The 22,768-nt window shown below is 41.6% G+C and overlaps 1 protein-coding gene across 6 annotated transcripts; it reads left to right on the top strand.

Annotated features, from left to right (window-relative positions):
- Window positions 1-1,550: 1,550 nt before the first annotated feature.
- LOC108614494 (uncharacterized) lies at window positions 1,551-20,934 on the top strand. 6 transcript variants are annotated; one of them, XM_089466927.1, is made up of 7 exons: window positions 1,551-1,812; window positions 6,924-7,045; window positions 7,496-7,668; window positions 11,014-11,686; window positions 12,416-12,498; window positions 19,814-19,857; window positions 19,926-20,934. In XM_089466927.1, the coding sequence occupies exons 1-3, from the start codon at window positions 1,597-1,599 to the stop codon at window positions 7,614-7,616; spliced, it is 459 nt and encodes a 152-aa protein (XP_089323053.1). In that variant the 5' UTR covers window positions 1,551-1,596; the 3' UTR covers window positions 7,617-7,668; window positions 11,014-11,686; window positions 12,416-12,498; window positions 19,814-19,857; window positions 19,926-20,934. The 6 variants fall into 6 exon arrangements, with proteins under 6 accessions (XP_089323053.1, XP_089323054.1, XP_089323055.1 ...); XM_089466928.1 differs by lacking the exon at window positions 11,014-11,686; XM_089466930.1 differs by having other exon boundaries at window positions 1,552-1,812; window positions 6,924-7,668.
- The last annotated feature ends 1,834 nt before the right edge of the window (window positions 20,935-22,768 follow it).

The following is a 22,768-nucleotide window of genomic DNA, read 5'->3' as shown; positions in this document are numbered from 1 at the left end:
CGGCCAAGTCAGCCCGTAACAACACCGAAAAAAAGTGGACAAAAAAGCAAAAAAAAAAAAAAAAGGAAGACGGGCATGCAAAAAAGGAGCAGCTGAATGTTGAAACCAGCAAAGCCATTTGTTTCCTAGTCGGACAAGATGTTTGCTCGTTCGGCAAAATAAAGTACAGAAAGCCCAACTCCCAGTGACCAGTGACCAGTGACCGGTGCCCAGCGTCCAGATCTCTCTCTCTCTCCCTCTCCCCTCTCTCTCTTTCTCACGGCCGGCTAATGTGCAGCGGGTGCATTTGGGACTCCGAACATTTGGGATAACATGCGAACACGGCATATTTGCAGGGATCCAAAACGCCAAACGCTGTTGTCCGGCCACTCAGCTACTAGTGGGTAATGAATGGATGCGAATGCATGACATGGACGCAATTTTCGACAGTCCAGGCAGCACGGCGAGGTGGCTGCCAGCCCAGCAACGGTGGCCGGGTGTCCGGTTGGCCGGTTGGCCGGGTGGTCGGGGTGCGCTGTTTGAGTTCTGCTGATTAGCTCATGTTCAGAGTCTATAGACGTAGACGGACATAGTAGGCTCATGTGCAGGCCTTTGGCTATAGCTATAGATGCTCCACACACACACACACGCACATATACATAGGCAAGTACATATGTACACATATGTCGAGTGTGTGTGCTCTGCGCACATTGGAGCGATAATGTACAAAACGAGAGTCCTGCACTACCTGCCTGAAAACTATGTAGATCTGATAATATTTCGAATTTAACATTTTCCCTCAGACTCTGACTCGTGTTAGATCTTCAAAATTTGTGCTCATATTCCAAGACAAGTGCCAAAGGCATGTATTAGTTCTGTAAGACACTCGCTGCCTGATAGCAGGCTTAATTATCTTAGCTTTATAGAGAGACTTACCCAAATTGTTACTAGACTTTTATATAAGCTTGAGCTTTGCTTCAGTTTTTAATCTAATGTCAAACTCCTCTTAAGACTTATTCCAGTCCAAATTAAATATACACAAACCCAACTTAGACTTGAATTAGATCTAAAATACTCTTGGTTATAGCTATAAATATATATCAAGTGATCTTAGAGTACTTTTATTGCTTACCTGTTACTGTAAGTGCTCCTCTCGTGTGAGTCGAACTACATACCTACTTTCGGATGGTGTGTGGGTTCATTCCTTTCGTTCGCGTTATTTGAATGTACTAATTAAAACCCTACAACTACATGGCAAAGTTGAAAACTTAAAAATACGCCGGCTGATACGAAAATTGGCAGCTTTTCAATGGGCGGAGCAATTTCCCCTCCACGCCTGCAATTCCAATTGGGGGCCCCACACACGTCACACACTTGCAGCAGCAGCAGCAGCAACGGCAACAGCAGCTGGAAAGAGCAGTGCTGCCATCATTTTATCGCATGCATCTGTCCCGCTCGCACTCGGAGAGCAAACCAGTTTCGACAGCGAGTGGCCCGGCGCCGGCAATGCGCATGCGCCGAATGCACAACCCCTCGGCCCGACTCGGAGCGGCCGCCGGCGTCAAGCACAACTTGGAACGCAACTAGTATGCGCTCGAACACGGCATTGCGCACATCATGGGCGAGAGTGGGCGCGCGCAAATCGATGCGAATCGTGTGCGATGTGCCAGGCACGAATCAAACGTGACACGACACAACGCAACTCGGCGCGACGGAGCTGTGCAGCTAACGGTGCCACCGACTCTGGTCTGGTCTGGTCTGGGCTGGGCGGTGCCATCTGACGGTGGGTCAACTCCAACGACAACGACGACGACTGCCTCAAGTGATCCGCGGGTAAGTAAATCAAAAAGCGCCGCTGAGCCATGTGAAGGAACAGCGTTTGACTTTCAAAAAGTTTGTCCTTGACGGGGTGGCGGGTGAAAGCGCGCCACAAACTTTCAATTGCTCCGTGTCACATGGCAAACAACACAATTATAATAATTATTATAATAATAATAAGATTTAGGCTATTCGGATATGCACAGAAATTGTGTGCCTGTATTTCCTCTGAAGAGTGTGCAAAGCTTTTGATTTTTTGGCTTTAGTTCAAAAATCAATTATAAAGCTTAAAATGTGAGTAGTCGACTAAGTGATGCCCTGTTGAAGAACAATTTTGTTGAAATTCGTTTTTTTTTTTTTTCAATGACTTGTTTTTTTATTTTTTATTTTATTTATTTATTTATTTTATTTTATTTTTTTTTTGAACTGTTTTAGTTGATAAGCAACTTTAAATTAAATTCAAAATTTATTTGGTATTAATTCATTACTTATTATTAAAGAAAATTAAAGTTTTTTTTTTTTTGTATTTATATTATTATAAATTATATATGTATATGTAATTTCTAAACTGGGTCGTTGCCTAGGTTTGAGTAGTTTAATTATTGGCATATTTTGATAGATTTTTATTGATATGTATAGGGTATATGTTGTAGGGTATACTACTTTGCACTAAAGCCATGTGCTCAAATGTGACGAATGACTGAAATGTTTATTTTAAAACAGTATTTTACTAAGACTAATTGAACCCATTCTAAGGTAATTGTCTGAATATATAGTATGTATAGCTTGTATAAAAAATGTTTTAATTGCAGTCTCATTCGAAATGAGAACTCTAATTACATCCGAGACTATGCCTAATTTGATTCTACAATATCAAAGCAACCAATACAATTACTAAGTAAAATACATTTCACTCAGAGTAAATTATCTTGCTAGATTTGCTTACTAGTTCAATTAGAGACTTTATTCTAAATTATGCCCATTTAAATCCATATAAGTGCTTTAAGCCGTATAAAGTTCAGATGGCAGTTGACAAAAGCTTTTTAGCTGGCTTTAAGTGAGTTTTGGGTACGGGCGTGAGTGCAATGCTTTGAACTCGATGAAAGAGCGCACGCAGCTAGTGCGAGTGAGTACTTAATATCGCGTGACTCGGGCCATAAACAGAAAATACTTCACAAAACGGCTTCGTCGCTTTGGCAGGCATTAACAGCATGGTAAGAAGCGATTGCAAGGAGCGCAAAGCCGAAACAGAAAATTATCATGCTGTAAATAATATTATTCATAAATGCAGCAGGTTTTTCTTTTTGCTTTTACCTCCCTCTGCCCCCACCCTCTCTCTCTCTCTCTCTCTCTCTCACACACTCTAGCCGGCCCCGTTGAGCATGCGGTCAAATGTTGCAACACCCGCCCCTCGCCGAGGCAGCTATCCATCAGCGCATCATGTTTAGGCGTTTCGTGGCGCCGATAATAAAGGAAAGATAAGAAACCAATTTTGCAATTGCCCCATAGGAATTTTTAATTAGGCCAACTTAGCCGAGTCTCGTACTAGCGCGACTCCACTCAGCGGAAATATTGTTGCATCTTGATATACTTTGTAGCTGTACCCGCTCGCCGCTCTCTACTCCCCGCTACCCTCTCATAGAACCAGTTGCCGCTAAAGCGCACACATGTCCAGCATTACCCCATTTGCATGCTATTATATATACATACATAGGAATATCTATATTCAAGATGGTAATAAAACTTATGGCTAAATATGTGTGAAGCGCATGCCGAACGCCAATTCTCTAGCTTCACGTATATTTGCATTAAACTTAAGAGCAAAAAAAAAAAATAAAAAATAAAAAAATAAAAAAAAATAGGGTATTTCACATCCAGGAGTTTTGAAAGTTCAAGTAGAATACAGGGTATGCAATTAGTTGTTAGCTTAGATTATAGCAAACCATTTAGTCGATTAGGGATAAGAAAAATTTTATTTCATTTATAAATTGTTAATCTAATGGAAACCTCAATCCTATCAGAATTATTTTATTAAATTACAAATTATAGCTAATCAATTTACAGGGTATTTCACATTCATGCGCGACCTTAGATTATAATAAAATATTAATGCAACTTAGTAACATTTTGTCATTTGAAAAGAATTTCGTTTTTGATTAGTATTCCTTATACACAACCTACATATATAGATACATTCTCTCTAGACTCTGAACTATCGCCAGAAAGGTTTGAGGTTATTCAAAGTTCAGCAAGTGTGGAATAGCGAAAACAATTCAATTCGCAATTTGCACCATTACAAAATTTAATTATTCATTTATGCATAATTTAACCGCTAAATTCTGATGGCTTACACGGACGGCTGTGGGGAAATCAGCGAAACGTAACGCTGGCCCTAGTTATAGAGCGAATTTATATATGTATGCATATACATACTTCAGACTAAAGGGTGTTTAAGGAATAATTGTTTTAACATCTGAGTGGTTATAATAAAATATGAAGAGCAAAATGTGGTTTTAAGTGCATTTAAATAGTTTTATGGCCAGAGTTTTGGGCTCTGCGAGGTGTGCTCAAGCAGCTAACAAACAAATGAGCTTTGACAGCGAAATTTGAAAAGCTGACTTAGCTCTGGCTACTATTTGTTGATTTCTTGAGAAATTGCCGGATGAATTATGTATATTTTTTTAATTTAAAAAAAGGCTATTTGGAAGAATTAAAGCAACCTAGTATATGATAGACTTTTAACGGTTAAAATCTGCCTCCCTCCCGTCTCTTAATATAAAGGCCATTTCTCATCTTCCGTTTCTAAACTTACTTAGCTTTATTATAAATTGCGTATCTATTTTTTAATGGGCTTTCGCAGTCCATCAAAGTCTCGAGTCTTGCAATAAATTTTGATGTATGATTTATTAACATTTGTTTATATTAACAGATTGTATATCTTACATCTATTTAGGCTATGCCTCGTCAGCGGTCTTATTATACGTCTTAACATAAATATAATATGTGTATAAATATGATATGTATTCGCATTTTACTTTCTGCACTCATTCAATCCATCGCAGTGCATTTGAAAATGATTTTGAGTTTTTCGCTCTCTCGCAAAAACGCACTCATTGAATATTCATGTGCATATCTGAATATGTTAGTGGCAAAACATGCAACTCCGTTCCGTGATTAGCTGACATTGTGTGTGCTGTATATTTTTTGTATTTTTTTCTTGCTCGCAGGGTAGCGTTATGTGCTGTGAAATTCTTCAATTAATTTTTGCAGCGAACTAGACTACACGCACATTTCTACGTCTACGAACTTGTTAACTCTGCAAATAATTGTGAAGAAATATATATTAATATATATATTCATACACATATCTCTTCAATCTGAGCTATTGTTAATGGTGGGCGAAATACAACATCGTATTTCCTACTGTTTCAGCACTCTTGTTACTGTTTGCTAACATGGATGTTCATAATTTCCTTCATTTGTTAACTGCACTTGGCTAATTTACATAGAAAAACTCAACTGCATTCGAATGTTATTGATCAAGATTGTTATGCTAATTGAGATAGCGTGCAGAGTTAAGGATATTTATATTGGTTCATGAAGTTAAAAGCGTATATTGACTTTAGCTTTGCTCAGTTTATTCAACTATCTATATGTCTCTTTATGAAGAGTCTTCGAATATCGAGCTTATTGAGATATTAGTAAATCTTAATCAATCATTGATTTAAGATTTAATAGAAAAATTTATTTTAAAAATATATATAAAAATTTTTTTTATGTTATTATATAGATTTATGCTGAATTGTCTTTTATACAGATACAGGAAATATGAGATATATATATAAATGTTTTTTTGGAGTGGGTAAATCGAAAAACATGATATCCTCTACACCCTAATACAAATTTGTAGAGTTCTTTTCATTTATGTATATATTTATTGGCAATATCTCATATAACCAATTCCGATTTAAGGCTATAACCCAACTGGGCCGCTTCATTCGACACTTTCTCACCGTTGCCCTTAATAACACTCGATGACATCTAGATATATATGTTGCTGTACATCAACAATGCCACCTGCCTCAGTTGAGCTACAAGAACTACATTTTCTTCTTCAGCCACTGCTGCTGCTGCTGCTTCTGACTGTTGTATATATATATGTATATATTTATATATATATATATACCTAGGCCTGTTCTGGCTTTCGTGTTGACCGTGCCATTAAGTTGGTCAGCCACTTGGCACGTCCGTTCAGTTGGCATTTGGATTATTATAAAATACCGCAAGTATGCAGCAACATTGTTTATATTAAATTCCTTTATAATGTCTTCATTTCGTCTGCTCCCATTTGTTTGAGGGAATATAAACAATTATTTCAAGTTTAATTCTTGCACATAAATTAGCGTCAATTTATGCACTTACAAAGCGAGTGCTAAAGAGAACAAGGATATATAGAAATGTTCATATTTAGTCTTTAGTTATGTAGTAGATGAACTAAGGCTATATATGGGGAGTAGAGTACATACTATCATCTTCCATAGAGTATTCAAATACATAGGGACTATTTAGTGTGGTATATGCTTAATGAATAGTTTGTAATTATTTTGTAAAAGCCGCAGAACAAGACTCGAGTTTTCTGCTCAGCAGCAGGCCAAGGCGCAATTGCAATAGATTTTACAGCAACCGCTTGGCTGTAACCCTTTGTCTAGCAGCCATTTTAAGTGCCATAAAAAGTCGGGGAAAAGTTGTAGGAACAATGTAGACAGCGTGTTTTCATTTTATGCGAATTAAGCTGCCACTTGAACAACTTATTTTGCCTGGCTGCACTGCCGCCTGGACTGGACCGTCGAGACCCAACGACAGTAACTCACCAGCGTGTACGTGTGTGCGTGTGTGTGAGTGTGAGTCTGGGCATGTGTGTGTGCAGACCGACTAACAACCAACAAAAAAGCTCACATGAAAAACAACCCTGTTGACAGAGCGTCACAGTGGCGAATCTTTAAATCTAAAATTCTATTATTAAATATTTATAAATGAAAATTGAAATTTACACTAAGCTGAAAGTACACGCCGTAGCGTTAAATATTGTCCATTTCAATTCAATTAAGAACTTGCATGTATTGTAGTCTACTTTTAGGCTGACTCCAGGAGTCAACGCTCATTTCCTACAGGGCATCAGCAATGTCGTCGACTTCGAAAGGGATACAGTTATAGCCGTGTATAGCTGGAAGCGTTGCGGACGAAAACGGTAACATGGCAGCTGAATGTCGTGACAGACAGAGACGGCGACAGAGGAAGAGAGAGAGAGAGAGAGAGAGAGAGAGAGCGAGTGTGTTGGTATGTGTGTGAGTGTGGGTGGTGAGAGCGTTCTCCATTTTATGTACAATAAAGGAATTTGCACACACAGCGACAGACAGCGCCACAGAGAGACAACGGGACAACGGGACAGCGAGACAGCGAGACAGACAGACAGACAGACGTGCGCATGAAGTGAACTTGTTAATGCTGTCTATAAGCAGCATTTACATACGAGTTGACCCCACATGTACACATAAATATGTTTATGCTGTTGTGCATGTATGTGTGTGTGTGTGTGTGTGTGAGTAAGTACGATGTCCTGCTTGCTTTTAAGAGAATGCCCAGCCGCAAGCCTTCGAATGGACACACTTTACTAAATGTGATTACTATGTATGTGCAGCAGCAGCTATGTATATACACCACCACACACACACATGCACATACTTATGCATGCCAGCATGTATCACTATGCCCACTCCCATTGGACCTACGATGAAGCACCCTGTAAATCTATTGTCTAACATTCTGAAGGCTGCAGCCGACTAACGATTTCCACACCATTTAAAATGTTCGGTGAGTATCTTTAAATCTAAATTAAAAGTAAGCTACACTATAAGGGATGTAATTGAAAAGATTCTAGTTAGACTATAGACATCAGCGAAAGAATGCATGAAGTGAGGCTGTTGCCCTTTGCTGCCTTAATATGTCTATAAATGATTCTTTATAATATTTCATATAACTATCTTATAGACATTGTTGTATAAAGAGTATTCCTGAGTGAAGATTTCATTTGATCATTTTTATTATATAGTTGTATGCAAGACTAAATCAAATTTGAAGCATATATCAAACTTCAATTTCATATTATAAATTCTAAACTTACCTATTTAAGTCAGGCTAACATATACATATACCTTTGTATGCAACTTAAGAAAGGATGAGCACTTTAGTACCCAAACAGACAGTCAACTAATAAAAGATATACCTCCTAGTTGCTGTTGAAAGAAATACCTCGAATATTGAATTGAATTAAAAATCGTATAATTAAAGCTAAAATACAAATACTTAATAGCATTCAAAATCCTTATCCCCTTAGGGTATTCATAGAGTCATCAATGAAACCGTCAATTTCATAAGTGATGCTGCCTGATGCACTTACACATTGATTGACAAGCGCATCTGAAATGCATGTAAATATAGTAGATTATGTGTTAGTTAAAGGGCTATATCAGAGGTTAAATATTAAAGCATCAACTGTAAACACTTGCCTATGTACACATACACCCACCCACACACACAGTCGCACACACACAGTCGCATAGGCAGACGCACACCTATTTACACAGCTTGTATATAAGCACATATGTAAATGTGCTGGATATGCGATTTTGGGCGTATGAGCACATGTGTATTTCCGATTGTAACGCTCCTGGGTAGACTGGCTCATTTACCATCGAAAGTCGTTGATTGTCGAGTCGAGGCGACGCAGCGTCGATATCCTCTCAGTCTTGCAGCCTTGCCGCCTCGCCGCCTCGCAGAACCGACCCTAGGCGCACAACGTGCGCACATTCGTCAGAATTTGCATTTCAATTCGAATGTCAGGATGACGGAGCGTCGAATTCGGGTGGCTGTGGATTTCCAAATGAAAATAAATCACGTTGCGTACTGCCATGCTCCTCTCTCCATCCTCTGGCATTCCGGCGTAATGGCAACTGCTGACTGCTGGCTGCTGGTTGCTGGTTGCCTTGGCTGGTGGAACGCACCGCTCGGGCTCGAAACATAGCCACCATTAAGCCAAAAAAGCGCCTGGGGCTGCTGGGCGTGGAGCATGGGTGGCGGGGCGTTCTCCGCAGCGTAGTCCCATTTTGAACTCATTTATTTTTGTTTTTTATTTTGCGAAAACGAATGTGAAAAGTTTTCTGCCATCATTTTGAGTGATGTCAATTAGATTGATTTGATCAGCGAAAATATGTGATTTATCAGACGGCAACAACGAGTGGGCGGCCCCGAGGCAAGCCCACCCGAACCACCCAAACCACCCGAGCCACCCCAACCACCCTGCGCTGCCACATGCAATGTGGATGCTCAATATAGATTCGCATGAATATCTAATGTGGCACACACTCGCACGCATTTGCTTCATCACACCTTTAGCATTTATTCACGTCATCAATCAGTCATCCAATTGGGAACTTGGATGGAACGCCCACTCCCAATCAGAGTCTGCGTACATTTATAGCCATATGCATATAAGAGCCTGTACATAACTAAATGGGGAGATATGTGAATGAGACTTTGATTAGCATGAAATAATAACGCAGAAATGTATTATAAAACCCAATTGGCAGTCCAATAGGAGAAACGACTCAAGTGAATCAATTGGAATGTCAGCTAAGTTAGTCCGATTAGATAATACTCAGATATAGCTGCTTAAGTAGCATTCTAATAAGAATTAAAACACTTGTTAAGATAAGCATATAGACATATATTATATGCAGCTAATGGCACTCATTAAATCAAATCCCTGAGTCAACTAAGATAATGGCCACTTGTGTTGGCCAACACACATACACATACACACACGCACACACAGAGATACAAAGGAAAAGGAAAGCGTAAAGGAAAAGCGCAGTAATTTTCCCACTGTTATATGTTATTAGGTCTATTTGATTAACCACACCCCGTTGTCCGTGATGTGGGAATATAAATATTATGTCTCAAGTTAACATTTCTATATGCCTGTGTGTGTGTGTGTGTGTTTGTGTGTGTTTGTGGAAGCAGTTAAACGCTTCTGGCTGCCAGCCACGCCTACAAAATCAAAATTAATATACCGCTGGGGCAGCAGCACTTGCGGGTGTCATACAAAACAAATAAAATAAATCAAATCGGAGAAGCGAATGAAAGGAAATCGCAATTCGAATGAACGAACGCATGTCTGTATGTGTGTGTGTGGGGGCTGGGGGTGCTTGCTGCGAACAAAAGGGGAGCAGCACTTGGCACCCAAAATTTATGCGCACAGCCGCGCCCACGCCCATTCGCCCACGCGCCCCGAGTTCCTGCTCTCTGCTCTGCGTGTTTGTCTGAGGATATATACATATAGATTGGGTAAGGGGCTCGGGGTGAGGGGTGCTGATTTTAGGGGTTGTTACCAGCGCCAATAACTCATTTTCAAATGGAAATAACATCAAATAAAATTCGCGCTACTGTGTCGCCCAACATTTTCCGGCCTTGACGGCCATATGTGTCTGTGTCTGTGTGAGTGCGTGTGTGTGTGTCTGTATATTTGTGCCCGCTGCTGTTGACGCTGGTCGTGGTCCCGTGGTCTGGTGGTCGTGGCGTTCGGATCGTGTGGTCGTTTGACTGATGAAATATCGTGACAGGCAGTATAAAAGCTATTAAAGCCGAGCGTAGATGGCGCTACTTGAATTTGTCAAAATGTCTTTTTACGCGCTTTCCAACGCAGGCGGCGCGCACCAACAACAATAACAAAAGGGGCCCAAGCCCAGCTCACATATGCCTAACAACACACACACACTCACACACACACACACACGCACTGAGAGTAAACGGGTGAAACTTTGATTGATGCCAATGTGTCACGCAGGCGCGCATGTGGCTAATGGGCGGTTACGTGGCTGCCCCCACCCCACCCCAACGCACCGCACCGCACCGCACCAGAGCTAGCCCCGCGCCCTAGTTGCCCCAATCGTAGCTCGACTCATGCATTGTCACATCGAAATGCCACAAGCTTTTCAGCCTTTGACAAGCGTTTGACAAATGTTTCGGTTTTCGGTTTTTGTTTAGCTACAAGTGAGTGAGTGTGTGTGAGTGTGTGTGTGTGTGCGTGTGTGTGCCTGCCTGTGTGTTTGTTTGTAAGCTAATAGGTAATCGAAACTCAATTATTTGTTTGTCTTGTAGCTCGATATGACAGCGTCTTAGATGTGTAAACAGCGCTGGGCTTAGATTTATTTATGAACTGGCTGTTGGTATGTCCGAAATGTGCGGATCGGATCACACATCAAATGGCGTCCCGCTGCTGCAGCAGACGCGTCCACAAATAAACGCGCGCGCCACAAAGCATCTCGAATACATCAAAGTAACAAGCTCCAGCTGTGCACCACAGCCAACCACAGCGAAAACCACTGACCAAGCACGCCCAGAGAGCAGCAGCAGCAGCAGCAGCAGCGAGCAGGAGCGAGGGAGATAGAGCTAGCCAGCCAGGATACCGGCGCCCACTGTCGCACAAAATATGACATTGACTTAATAAAGAAATGAAATATCGCAAGCCAAGTGGAGCCCACTCGCCGTCGCAGAAGTCGCTGCAGAGGGGCGATTTAAGCCGAAGCTGGCGCTAGTTGCCATGCTGCGATTTCGCAAATTGTGGCACTTTCAGCTGCAATGCCCCCCGCCTGAGGTGGCTCTCGCCGCACTCCGCACTCCGCACTCCACCGTCGAGTGTGACTGCGAGCGCAGTTGTACGAGCTGACCCATTGATCTTGTCGTGGCGTTTCATTATTTACATTTTCTCTAACTACGGCAGAGCAGTTAGTGAGCAGCAAAAGAATCTTAATTGGATTAGCTTCAGGTGAAGGTGAGATATGCTTAACAAGTGCATATGAGAAAGTCTCGTCTGGTATATGTTCTTTATAGTGAAGTTTTCTATATGTATGTATATATTATATTATATATTAAATAGTTTTAATGACCGCCTGCATTTTGTTTATTTTTTATTGCAACTTTTCATTCAGCATTTCATCTAATATATAGTAATGCAAAGAATATTCATATTCCGGTTTATGCATTCTTTTCTCTTGATCGATTGTTGCTAGCCTAACACTTTATTGAATGTTCATAGTAATCTTCATTAATTTGAACAATTAACTCACCGTGTGAAACTTTACAATTTAACCAGTTGACAGAAATCTAATTGGAAAGACTGAACCAATTGGAAGAACGGAACTCATTGATAAAGTGTGGCTGAAAAGCTCGCGGTTTATTCTCCGTAAAGCCTAAGCTCTCTGCATGCATTTCTTTTCATTTGAAAAGTTTTTATATAGCTTATCAATTGAATATACATGTACATAATAATATAATATATAAATAATTATATTAGATTCGTATTTTATTAAACATAATATATCCATATATGTGTATATAAATATTATATGTCTTCATTGACCAATTTAATCCATCAATTTAATATATGCTTAATGTAAAGCCTTTTAACAATATTAGAGTATATACAGAAATATGATTGCTCTTCTCCCCTCATTCTTCCGCACTTAATCCAACCCAATAATTTGCTCTCTTATACTTGCAGCGCCTTCTGCATGGCCAGCCAGCCTCGTTTTAACTAGCCTCAGGCTCTAACTAACAGCAGCCTCTCTCTAACAGTTAATTAACGTACGTACATATATTCATTTCAACTTGCATTTACATGCATATTCACGCTTTATATCGTCGTCGCAACATAAACTCTGAGCTACAGCAATTTTCTAAACTTGAACTAAGTGATATAGGCACTGCTACTAAATTAGCTACTTATTAGATCTGATGCATTAGCAATTAGAGTAATTTGTATAAGAATACAGTTTAAAGTGGCTTAAAGCGTTGCTCTATGAATTACTATTGGCAACTATTCAGCTCTTTGGCTAACTACACTCGATTAAGTTAAATTGTGAATAAGTCTGCACTATTCACAATAGACAAAGGCTTTTGGTTAATGCGCAATGATTTAACTGTGTTGCAGGTCAGCTGCTTGATTTAAAGCTGAAGTCTAGATGTCAACGTGCCTAGACTCCTTGCTCCCGCCTCCTTCCCTTGCTCCCCACCTCCCACCTCCTGCTTCAGTTGACTCAGCCATTGTTCGCTGCGCAGCTATTGTCTGATGTAAATGAAGCGAATTTTCGTATGAGTACCTGGCATAGTTGCTTCTCTCTGCAAATCAATTGAACTTCAAGTCTGCCTGTGTGTGTATTTGTGTGTGTGTGTATGTGTGTGGTTGGGTTAAGTAGAGGATTTAAATTTCTGCCTAGCTCGTACGGTATTAACTTTTCACTCTAAGCCAGCAGAGCAGGCAGCGTGCAATAAATTACGTTAAAGACGCCAAACTCAGGCAAATTTGCATTTCCCCTTTTGCTCACCAGAGAGGGGGAAGGAGACAGAGAGAGAGAGGGTAGAGAGAGCGATAGAGCGAGTTAGTGTGCGGCACACGCATCATCATAATTAATAAGAGACAATTTGACAATGGCCCTGTTAGCGATATCATTTTCAACTGCACAAACTGTGCAGCCAAATGAACAGCAGCAGCAGGAGCAGGAGCCGGAGCAGCAGCAGTGGCAGTGGCAACCCGGTCCAAACCGGGTCCTGGTCCACCCTCTTTTGCCATTTTGCGCCAAATTAAATTCAACCTCAATTGAGGGGTTAATTTCTATCACCACGCAAACAAAAACAAAAACAGCGAGAGCACGCTCAACCTCGAGGGGTGGCTGCGGATGCGGCAAATGGGCGTGGGTGTGAGTGGTGTGGATGTCCGGGCAGCCGGGACAGCCGGGGCAGGCGGGGCAGGCGGGCAGCAGGGGTATCGCACCATTATCTGCATCGAGTCTCACATAGAGAAAATCATTACGCCATTCGCACCATGAGACGTATTCAATTTGAGTGTCGTTGAGCTCTTTATTACGTTAGTGTGAAAGTCGCGTGCGCCCGAAAAAACCCCGGCAACAATGCCGACCAGACCCGGGGCGGCCCGCAGGCACTGCTCCTGGGCTTGGGCTTGGGCTTGGGTCTGGGCTTGGGTCTGGGTCTGGGTCTGGGTCTCGGTCTATGCCGGCTCTTGCATTCATTCACGGTGCGTAAGTCACAGCAGCAACAACAGCGAAGGGCGTTTGCCGTAGGAAGTGGAAGTAAATTGAAAGCATGCTGCCGGGCGGGCAAAGCGAAAACGTTCGCAACCCTTCAACTGGCTGAAGAGAGGCTGCCCCAGTGGCAGTAGTAGAAATAGCAGCAGCAGGAGCAGCAGCAGCAGTAGCTGTGGCATCGGTAACTCTGAAATCCATTAGCAGGCAGCGTGCGGCGATGGCCAGCGGCATGAGGCTTTTATGCGCAACGCGTACTGCTTTCGTTTTCGGTTAACCATGAGGCATGCCCCCGCTGTCTCTGTGCCATGAGTACTCAATCTCGACGAGACTCATAAACATATGCGCCTCACGTCGTTTGGCGTAAATCTAATGCCAGCCAGCCAGCCAGCCAGCCAGTCCGCCAGGCTAGCTAGACGACACCCCCCTGCGGGGGTAGACGGCCAGAGCGCCTTTGCTTCTTTGATGAGGTTAGTGACTTTACCGAATTAACTCCCACTCGCCGTTCGCCGTTCGCCGTTCACCGGAGTAGCCCGCCCACTACGCCCCATTTGGCCGGGGCGTTGCCGAACCGGAAACCAATGCATTTTGTTGGTCCAAAACAAGGGGTGCCACGCTTTAACGCCTCAAAAGATCTCTGGGGACACTTTAGAAACACAATGCGGCATTTAAATGAACACATGAAACCTTAGAGGTTCGCTCGAAATACCCACTCTAAAGTTTAGACACACACACACACACTCATACTCCATCACATATGACGAGTAGCTAATTATGTTTATTTGGGCTGCGAGGCAGTTTCAAAGGGCAAACAGGAATTTTGCATAATATTAAAAATTTGTTAATTGAGCTTTTCACTTATCTAAAATTATTCGGGTGAGTGATAAGGTTTGAATGTGTTATAGACTGAAAGTCAACTGAAATAAAAGCATGAAATGTGGGAAGATAGGTCAAAGTCTGTTTGGTTTTAAATTAAAAATACGAGCAAGAAAAATCTGAAAATATTTGTAGGGATTTGGAAAATTTTTTTGAAAAAGGCTATATACTTTTAACGGCTTACGAAATTCTGCTAAGTGTAAAATTTATATGTAAAGGAGTTGCTTGAATTTCTCCCCTAAAAATGTGCAAACTACATTTCATATATTAATCAAACTTTATAAAATTCCCTTTTGGGTTAGAGTATTTCTCAGTCGGATACGGCTCAAACTATGCTTAATTGATTGATATGCTTGCTCACAGAACAAAGCTGGCTTATGCCGTACTTATGTTTATCTGACATTTGAAATCCGCAATCTGAAATCCGGAGTCCGAAATGCGAAATAAGAAATCCGAAAACCGAAATCCGAAATCCGAAATCCCAGTAGTGCAGCGCGTACAATCGAAAAGTTGTTGACATATCGAATCTATGCGCCATAAATTTTATTTATTTATGTGTGGAACATGGCTTGTGCTCCCATTTGGGTTGTGCCGCGCGAAAATCGGCCATGAATATCAATGGGGGGATTGTTTCACGATGCGGCGACGCCGGCACGCGCCCAACGTCCAACCTCGATGATGCGACTAAGTGCTCCTGGCCCTCAGCTGTTCATGGCGCAAGGCCAAGTCTATATATATCAGAGTCTCTGTATGTGTGTGTGTGTGTATGCCTGTATATTTGTGTGTATTGCTGCTATTGATATTGTTTTTATCAACATCAACGTGTGCAAAGCTCCGGCTCCGGCTCCGGCGTCGAGTCCGGGTCCACTTGTGCCCCTGATGAGATTTTAATTTTATTTTATTTGGGATTTTGTTTAGCTGTTGCCGAGACTCGAACTCAATCTGAGTGCCTGCTGGACTGGGGGAAGTAAATCAGCACACTTTCAATATTGGCCGTATCGAACAAGGAGCAAGACGCTGACGGACTTTGCTTTGGGGTTGTTTCAACTACTTTTCTATCGAGTCACTTTAGATTGCCCCGGGCTGATCCTGATGGACTTATGCCCGAGGCTTACACACACAGGGATTCCTCTGCGCTTACACATATGTATGTGCGTGTTTCTGGCGGCTTACACTTGTCCCGGGCGGGAGCAGACCGAGAGGGAGAGAGTGAGCAAAAGCAAAAAAAAAAAAAAGAAAAAGATGATTGCTCTTCCTGTTCCTATTCCTGTTCCTGTTGAGTGCTGATTGCTTCGGCATATGAGATAAATGAGAGCATCTGTGCGCCGGTCGAGCTGAAGTGCCTGGCATCTTTTCGTATTAAATTCATGAAAGTTAAGTGCTTTGTAATTGATGTTATAAAATATTTATGACAGCCCCAGCCCCAGCTACAGTTACAGTCTCAGCCTCTATCTCTGTCTCTGTCTCAGGTATCTCCGTGTTACCTGCGGGCCATGAGAATGCCAACAGACGGACTGATGGCCAAAAAATTAACTTTGTCTCTAATTGACATTAATTATTTAAAAGGATTTCATGCGCTCCATTTGAAGTAAAGTGTTTGCCCAGCCGCAACGAACTCGAATTGTCGCCAGCATAATTGACAGAGTTAGGAAAAGTTGTGAGCCTGTTGGGCCATTAAATAAAATTCTAAGCACTGACACCTCTACCAGGTGTTAGCCAATCAAGTCAGCCACGTATTCTCAGTGATAAATCACAGACTCGATATGCCAAGGGGTAGCATGTGGCCAGAGACAAAAGACAGAGACAATAGTCGTACTCGAACTCGATAATGATGCTGTAGTTCACTCATTGTCTGCCAATATGCTCGAGACTCGATTGGCCTTGGCCTTGGCAGCAGGCAGGTCTTTGATGATGCTCTATGGATGATGAATTATATTTGACATCTATGTGCTGTCGCTCACACTTGAACCTTTGCCCAACCAACTATGACCGGGCACACTCATTTGGCTAGAGTCGTACTTGGATATGTTTATTTTACTGTCAAAACATTAAAGCAAACTCTGTATAGCACCGGGCACCACCGGAGGGTTGTTTGCCAACGAAAAAGGGGGCGACAGCGGCTCACTTTGATAGGTTTCCACTTACGTGAGGGTGGAAGCGTTGGCGTCACGTGGCGCTCGTCTGCCACGTACCACGTACCACGTCCACCAGACGCAGCCTCTTTGGCTTGTGTGGGCAAACATATTTGCATATGTTGGCGGCATATTTTAACAAATCCTGCTGGATTTCCTGCTCAACAGACACTAGATACACACACTCCCAGCTACAGAGAGAGAAAGAGAGAGAGAGAGAGAGAGAGAGAGAGAGAGAGAGAGAGAGAGAGAGAGAGAGAGACAGAGAGTCGCATGCCTTTTTGACAACTCATAACAATCACTCATCATAAACAATGCGTCCATCCGACGTCCCGTTCGTCCGCCCATCAAGCCGGCAGCTCGACACACTGAAGGGACACTAGCAAAGCTCTAGAGAGACACATGGACAGCGATAGCTAGAGATGGCCTGTTATAATGATTGGGAAAACCTCAAGTAGCCAAAGTGTTTAGTCTAATTGGTGGCTCTTACAGATTGGCAGCCTTTTGGCCAGTGCGAATCCCTCGCTTAATGATTTAATCTACTGCAAATTAGTTATCGCCGTTGCCTTTGGCCATTCATTTGTCCGCTGTGCGCATTCTTTGGTTGCCTGCCTGGGCATCTTGAGGTCAATTAAAACAATCCGCAAAATAATTGCCAAGAAATTTATTCGCTTCATTAACTTGTTAAAGGACGTGGGACATGAAAGTTAAGCGCAAAGTCAGCCGCATGAAGTCAGCTAGAAAATTAAGTGAAATAATTAAATCTCAATCGGAATCTATTAGATTGGCATTCGGGATGCACAACCCTTGTCAGTGTGAGGGCCAGTGATAAGTTGTGTGCGGGGGGGTGGGACTTGGAAGACAAATAAATTTCGAAGGCCATCAGCTAATCTCATAGCGACGTCTCAGCAAGGGGTTAACGACGCTGCCATTTGCGCTGGGGTTGAAAATTTTAACATTTCGCCAGTGTTTGGCAAATGCAACAATCGCTAGGAAGGCGGCAGTGGGTGTGGGTGCGGGTGTGGTTGTGATTGTGGAGCATACACACCCTTCTTCACCACATACAGTCTGGCATGGTCATTTATCACCCACGCAGCATCTTTCATAATCAGGCCAACAGCAGTAGGCAAAATGCAAATGACTCAGCCTGCAGACTGCAGCCAGCAGCCAGCAGCCAAAAGGCAGCAGCAGGCTGCAGCCAGGGCACAAAGGACCAGCCGCGGCTTTTAATTTACAACATCCTACGGTCCAACAACAACACAGGCTCAATTTGAATATAGCGCCCAGCCCAGAGACAAAGACAGCGAGAGACACTGAGTGAGAGAGTGGGAGAGGGAGATGGGCGGACAGCCCCGGCTGGGCTCTTTACTTATAGTGCCACAGTGCCAGACAAAAGGTCGGCACGGCACGGCACGGATCGGCTTGGCTCGGCTCGGCACATACACGTCCACGTCCACGTCCACATTCCGACCGACTTAATTAATTTATGCACTCATGGTTGGTCCCACTGAAATGCATCGGAGTCGGGGCCGGGCTGTTTTATTCGGACTTTAGCTGGACATCATTTCTTTGCTCTTCTTGAAAACCCGCCTAATTTCAAAATTAATGAGCGGAATCTTGATGGGCCGATGGAAGCGATAAGCCTCATGATTTTGACTGTCACACACACACACACATGCAAAGAGAGAGAGAGAGACCAACACACACACACACACACACACACAGTCAGGCAGACCGTCTGTTGGCTAAGTGCGGCGTTCTCGTACCGCTGAGCTCTTTGAGCATGGCCAGAGCCGAAGTAAATCACGTGTTTATTGGCACTTCACTTACGACACCGTCACCAAAGCAACCAAAAAACAAAAACAAAACAAAAATGGCACCGCTCTGTTGAGGCTGTAGAGGCTGCAGAGGCTGCAGAGGACAGTCGATCGGGATCGGGGCATGAAAACGGGGAAACGTCATTAATTAGCCGGTTTTTTGAAGTGTGGGGAACGGATGGCAGTCGACGTGTTTATTTGGTTCTCCACTCCGTCCCGTCCAACTGCCATTGCATATGTATTCGGGGGAGCTTCATTTACGAGCTCTTTTTAGTGTGTGCCTCTACCTCTGCCTCTGCCTCTGCCTCTGCCTCTGCCTTTGGCTTTGTTGCCGCGCCAGCCACAGCCGCGTCCCACATATAGTTGACAGCAGTATAAATATCGGTGACAAGCGAACAAACATACAACAGCGTGTTCATTTACTCTCTTAAGTACTGTCAAAATATATTTACAAATTGTCGGACAGGACAATTTGTTGAAATGAAATGTATACTCTATAAAGAAAAAAAAATTAATTTTATATATATTTATCAAATTAATTTTAATAACTCGAATTTTAATTATAATTTATGCCAGCTCAAGCTTCGCAGCTGATTGGCTTTCCCAACACAGTCTGTCTAATATTTCGTGCCACCAGTGTAGCCAAGCTATTCTCGTTCATTTATTTCGGTTTGACCGGAAACTTCTTATCTGCTGGCTAATCTTATTGATGTCTCTCAGATCTGTTGAGGCCCAAATGACGATGTGGGTTTCAATGCTGACCTCAAGACAAACGTAAATTTGTATATCGCATCCATTTGATTCATTCATTGGCATTCCATTTGGGCCCAGAACCTCGTCTTCGTAAAAGCCAGCCAGCAGACAAACAGTCTGCCTCTACAGCCTGTTGCACACTTGGCTCTGTTTTCCCTTATTTCTTTTATTCATGCTAATATTATATATACAAATTTAATGTAAGTTGAGCTTTGTTAACTGCAGATCGTTGAATCTTTATGCTCTAACAATAATTGAATGATTTTTTTATTATTTTTTTTAGTGGCTTTAACTATCTTTGATGCGGACTCGGAGGCTGCTTAACTGGTTTGCTATTATACGCTGATTATTATATTCGTGTTGCATAATTTGCTAACATTTTTTATGATTTTCAGATTTGTGTTCTGCCTGCGACATGGATGAAAACTATCGAAATCTGGCTTCAACCATATATACTCATATATGAAAATGGAGCTAACGCAATAATAATTTTAATTATATACTCAAATCTGGTGCATAAAAATGTAATTAAGGCTTCTTAAATATTGTATACTCATAAAAGAATTTGTTGATATAAAGAGTGCTTATTCTATGCAAATATTTTTAGTGGAAGCTAAAGAACAGCCAATTGTTGACTGGCTTTTTAGCACTTCTACTCAAACCATAAGATCACATCATAAAATAAATAAATCGGGGTATTTTGAGTTTATTTAATACAAAATAAAGCAAAAATAAAATTGAAGAGGCAAATTCTTGATTATTAGAAGCAAAATTATATATGTAGATTAAATTACTTTGTATAAATTTTACCCCCAACTTAATTATGTGTCCAAAATACTATAATACAAATAAATAAAATCTAGAAAATAGGGATTGGCAATTATGTTGCACAGATGTTGCTTAATTCACTTAATGATTATTGGATACTGATTGATAAAACATTTTGCATGGCACGTATAAATAATGTGTGGATAATTAATAAAATGACAGGAATTTTTGAGTAACACTTTGACTTATGCATATATATATTTAATGATGAAAATAAGATATATGTGAAAAGAATCTTTGAATTTCTTCATCTGTCCATTGTCATGAGTACTTTATTTTGGAAATAATCATTAATATACAAGTTATTTCTTTTTGTGTCTTATATAATTTGTGTTGGTTGCCACAAAACTTTACATTTGCATTTAGTAATGTAGCAGACTTCCAAATCATTAAGTGTCCTATAGCATACGTAGAACTAAATTTTATTTCGATGCTTTATTAATATGTTAGCTGAGCTAAAAGTGAGCTACTATATCAGCTGTACATTTTCAAATACTATATAAGGGTGTTGATTATAATTTACAGATCGCATATCAAGCTCTTGATTAAAAATAAAAAATTATTGTAACATTTGAATTGCTGTTTCTATCAAAACTGATTTCAAACTTAAATCAAATATATATTTATTATTGCGTAGTCAAGAGGATCACTGAAAGTTAATATTTCATACTGCCTAAAAGTATGCAATCATTTTTTCAATCCACAAAATGTAGCATACTTTTGTATATGTCCAATTGGCTTCCATTAAGATCGAAATCCATTTGAAACAACTGTAGAAAAGTGCTGAAGGTAGAGCTGTTTAAAAATCGATTTATGTAAATATATAAATTAGGTAAAATAAAAACTACAAAAAAACAAAGCAAATTTGCTATAGAAACCGGTCCTTCCCTTGTCTAATGGATCGCAGATAAAATCAGAAATAAAGAGTTGTATAATATATATATTTTTTAAATATTTGTTATATAGAATCAATTGAAATGCTTAAATAAGAGCCAAAATTATTAAAAATGAGTAACAAAATAATTCTAAAAAAATTTTTATACAGATATCAATTCAAAATCCAAAATATATGCATAAAGACAAATCCTTGATAGAATCTACAAACATTTTTGTTAAATGTATGATATAGAAAAGTAATGTATTTGGAATGCATGACTGTATCTATTTCAAAGCACTTAGATAGAGCCATAGAATGCTAACCAAAAAGATATTCTCATACAAACTAGAGCTAGAGCAGGAGAGTGACAATGCCACCCCAAATGGCTGAAGCGTTAATTGTCGGAGGGAATTAATAAACTATTGTTATCTGTTTACGGCCTGGATGTGGGTAATATCGGTCACATCCTCATCTGCCAGACTAAATAGATCTCTATATGCAGCCAAACAGATATATACATTGTGGCAGTTGGCAAATCGAGCAACATAAATCATGCCAAACAGTTTTGCTTGCTGGGCATAGAAAGTCAAACAAAATACGATCACTTAAATGTATTCAGGCATTTATTTATGTCAAAACATGGTACATTAAGCCGCTGGCAACCCTCCGGCAGAGCTGGATCAGGTATAGCCGAAGGGTCAGTCGTATAACTCAATTAAAGACGACTCTGCCCTCACGCACACCGTCGCAGCGGGGTGTCGGCGCATTAGCCACTTCTTCTACAACCTCGTCTGCGTCCGCGTCTGCGTCTTCGTCTTCGTCTTGGTTCTCTGATTTGAGCAGTTGCTCAATGGACAGTCTAGATTGTCTCAAACAATACTGCTGCTGCTGCGAGGATCACAACGGGGTCGTTGTGGTTTGGGATGCTGGCGAGGCAGTCGAGACGCCACAAATATCAAATGAAACTCGAACTGGCCATTCTGAATGAATGCCTCCTAACAGCCAGCTCTCTCATTGTTGGCCCCGTCGCTAGCTGCTGGGGTACAGCTGGGGTACAGCTGCTGCGGCTGCTGCGGCTGCTGCGCCTGCTGCTGCCGCTGTGTGGCCCGCCTGCGCAATTGATGGCAAATGCTGGCCACGACCGACCTCCAAGGGCAAGCGCAGAAAACATGATTTTTGTGTAACGAGAACATTGTTCTCGCAATCTCTCTACCCTGGCCACACTGCAATTGGCGTCGTTGGCGATCGCCGCAGCTCCTGGGCAGCCAGGCAGCCTAGCAGCCTAGTAGCCGGGCACTCGGGCAGCGGGCACTTTTAGCAACTACACGATTGTTACAGCCGGATCGTGCAAGAATACAGCGACGGTCTGACAGGTGGCGCCGGCGCCAATTTAAATATGAGAACAACGAATGATTATCCAGCGATCAGGCCTAAAAAGAAGTACGACAAGACAATACTCAAAAGATCATCTCAAGCTTCAAAAGTTGAATGAACAATGAAAACTTGGCTCTAATAATGTGAAATAGATAGAAT

Source organism: Drosophila arizonae, chromosome 4 (assembly GCF_054131065.1).
Source record: "Drosophila arizonae isolate 15081-1271.41 chromosome 4, UAZ_ARI_1.0, whole genome shotgun sequence".
Classification (NCBI taxonomy): domain Eukaryota; kingdom Metazoa; phylum Arthropoda; class Insecta; order Diptera; family Drosophilidae; genus Drosophila; species Drosophila arizonae.
The sequence above is the reverse complement of the archived record's forward strand: the minus strand, read 5'-3'. Positions and strand labels throughout refer to the sequence as shown.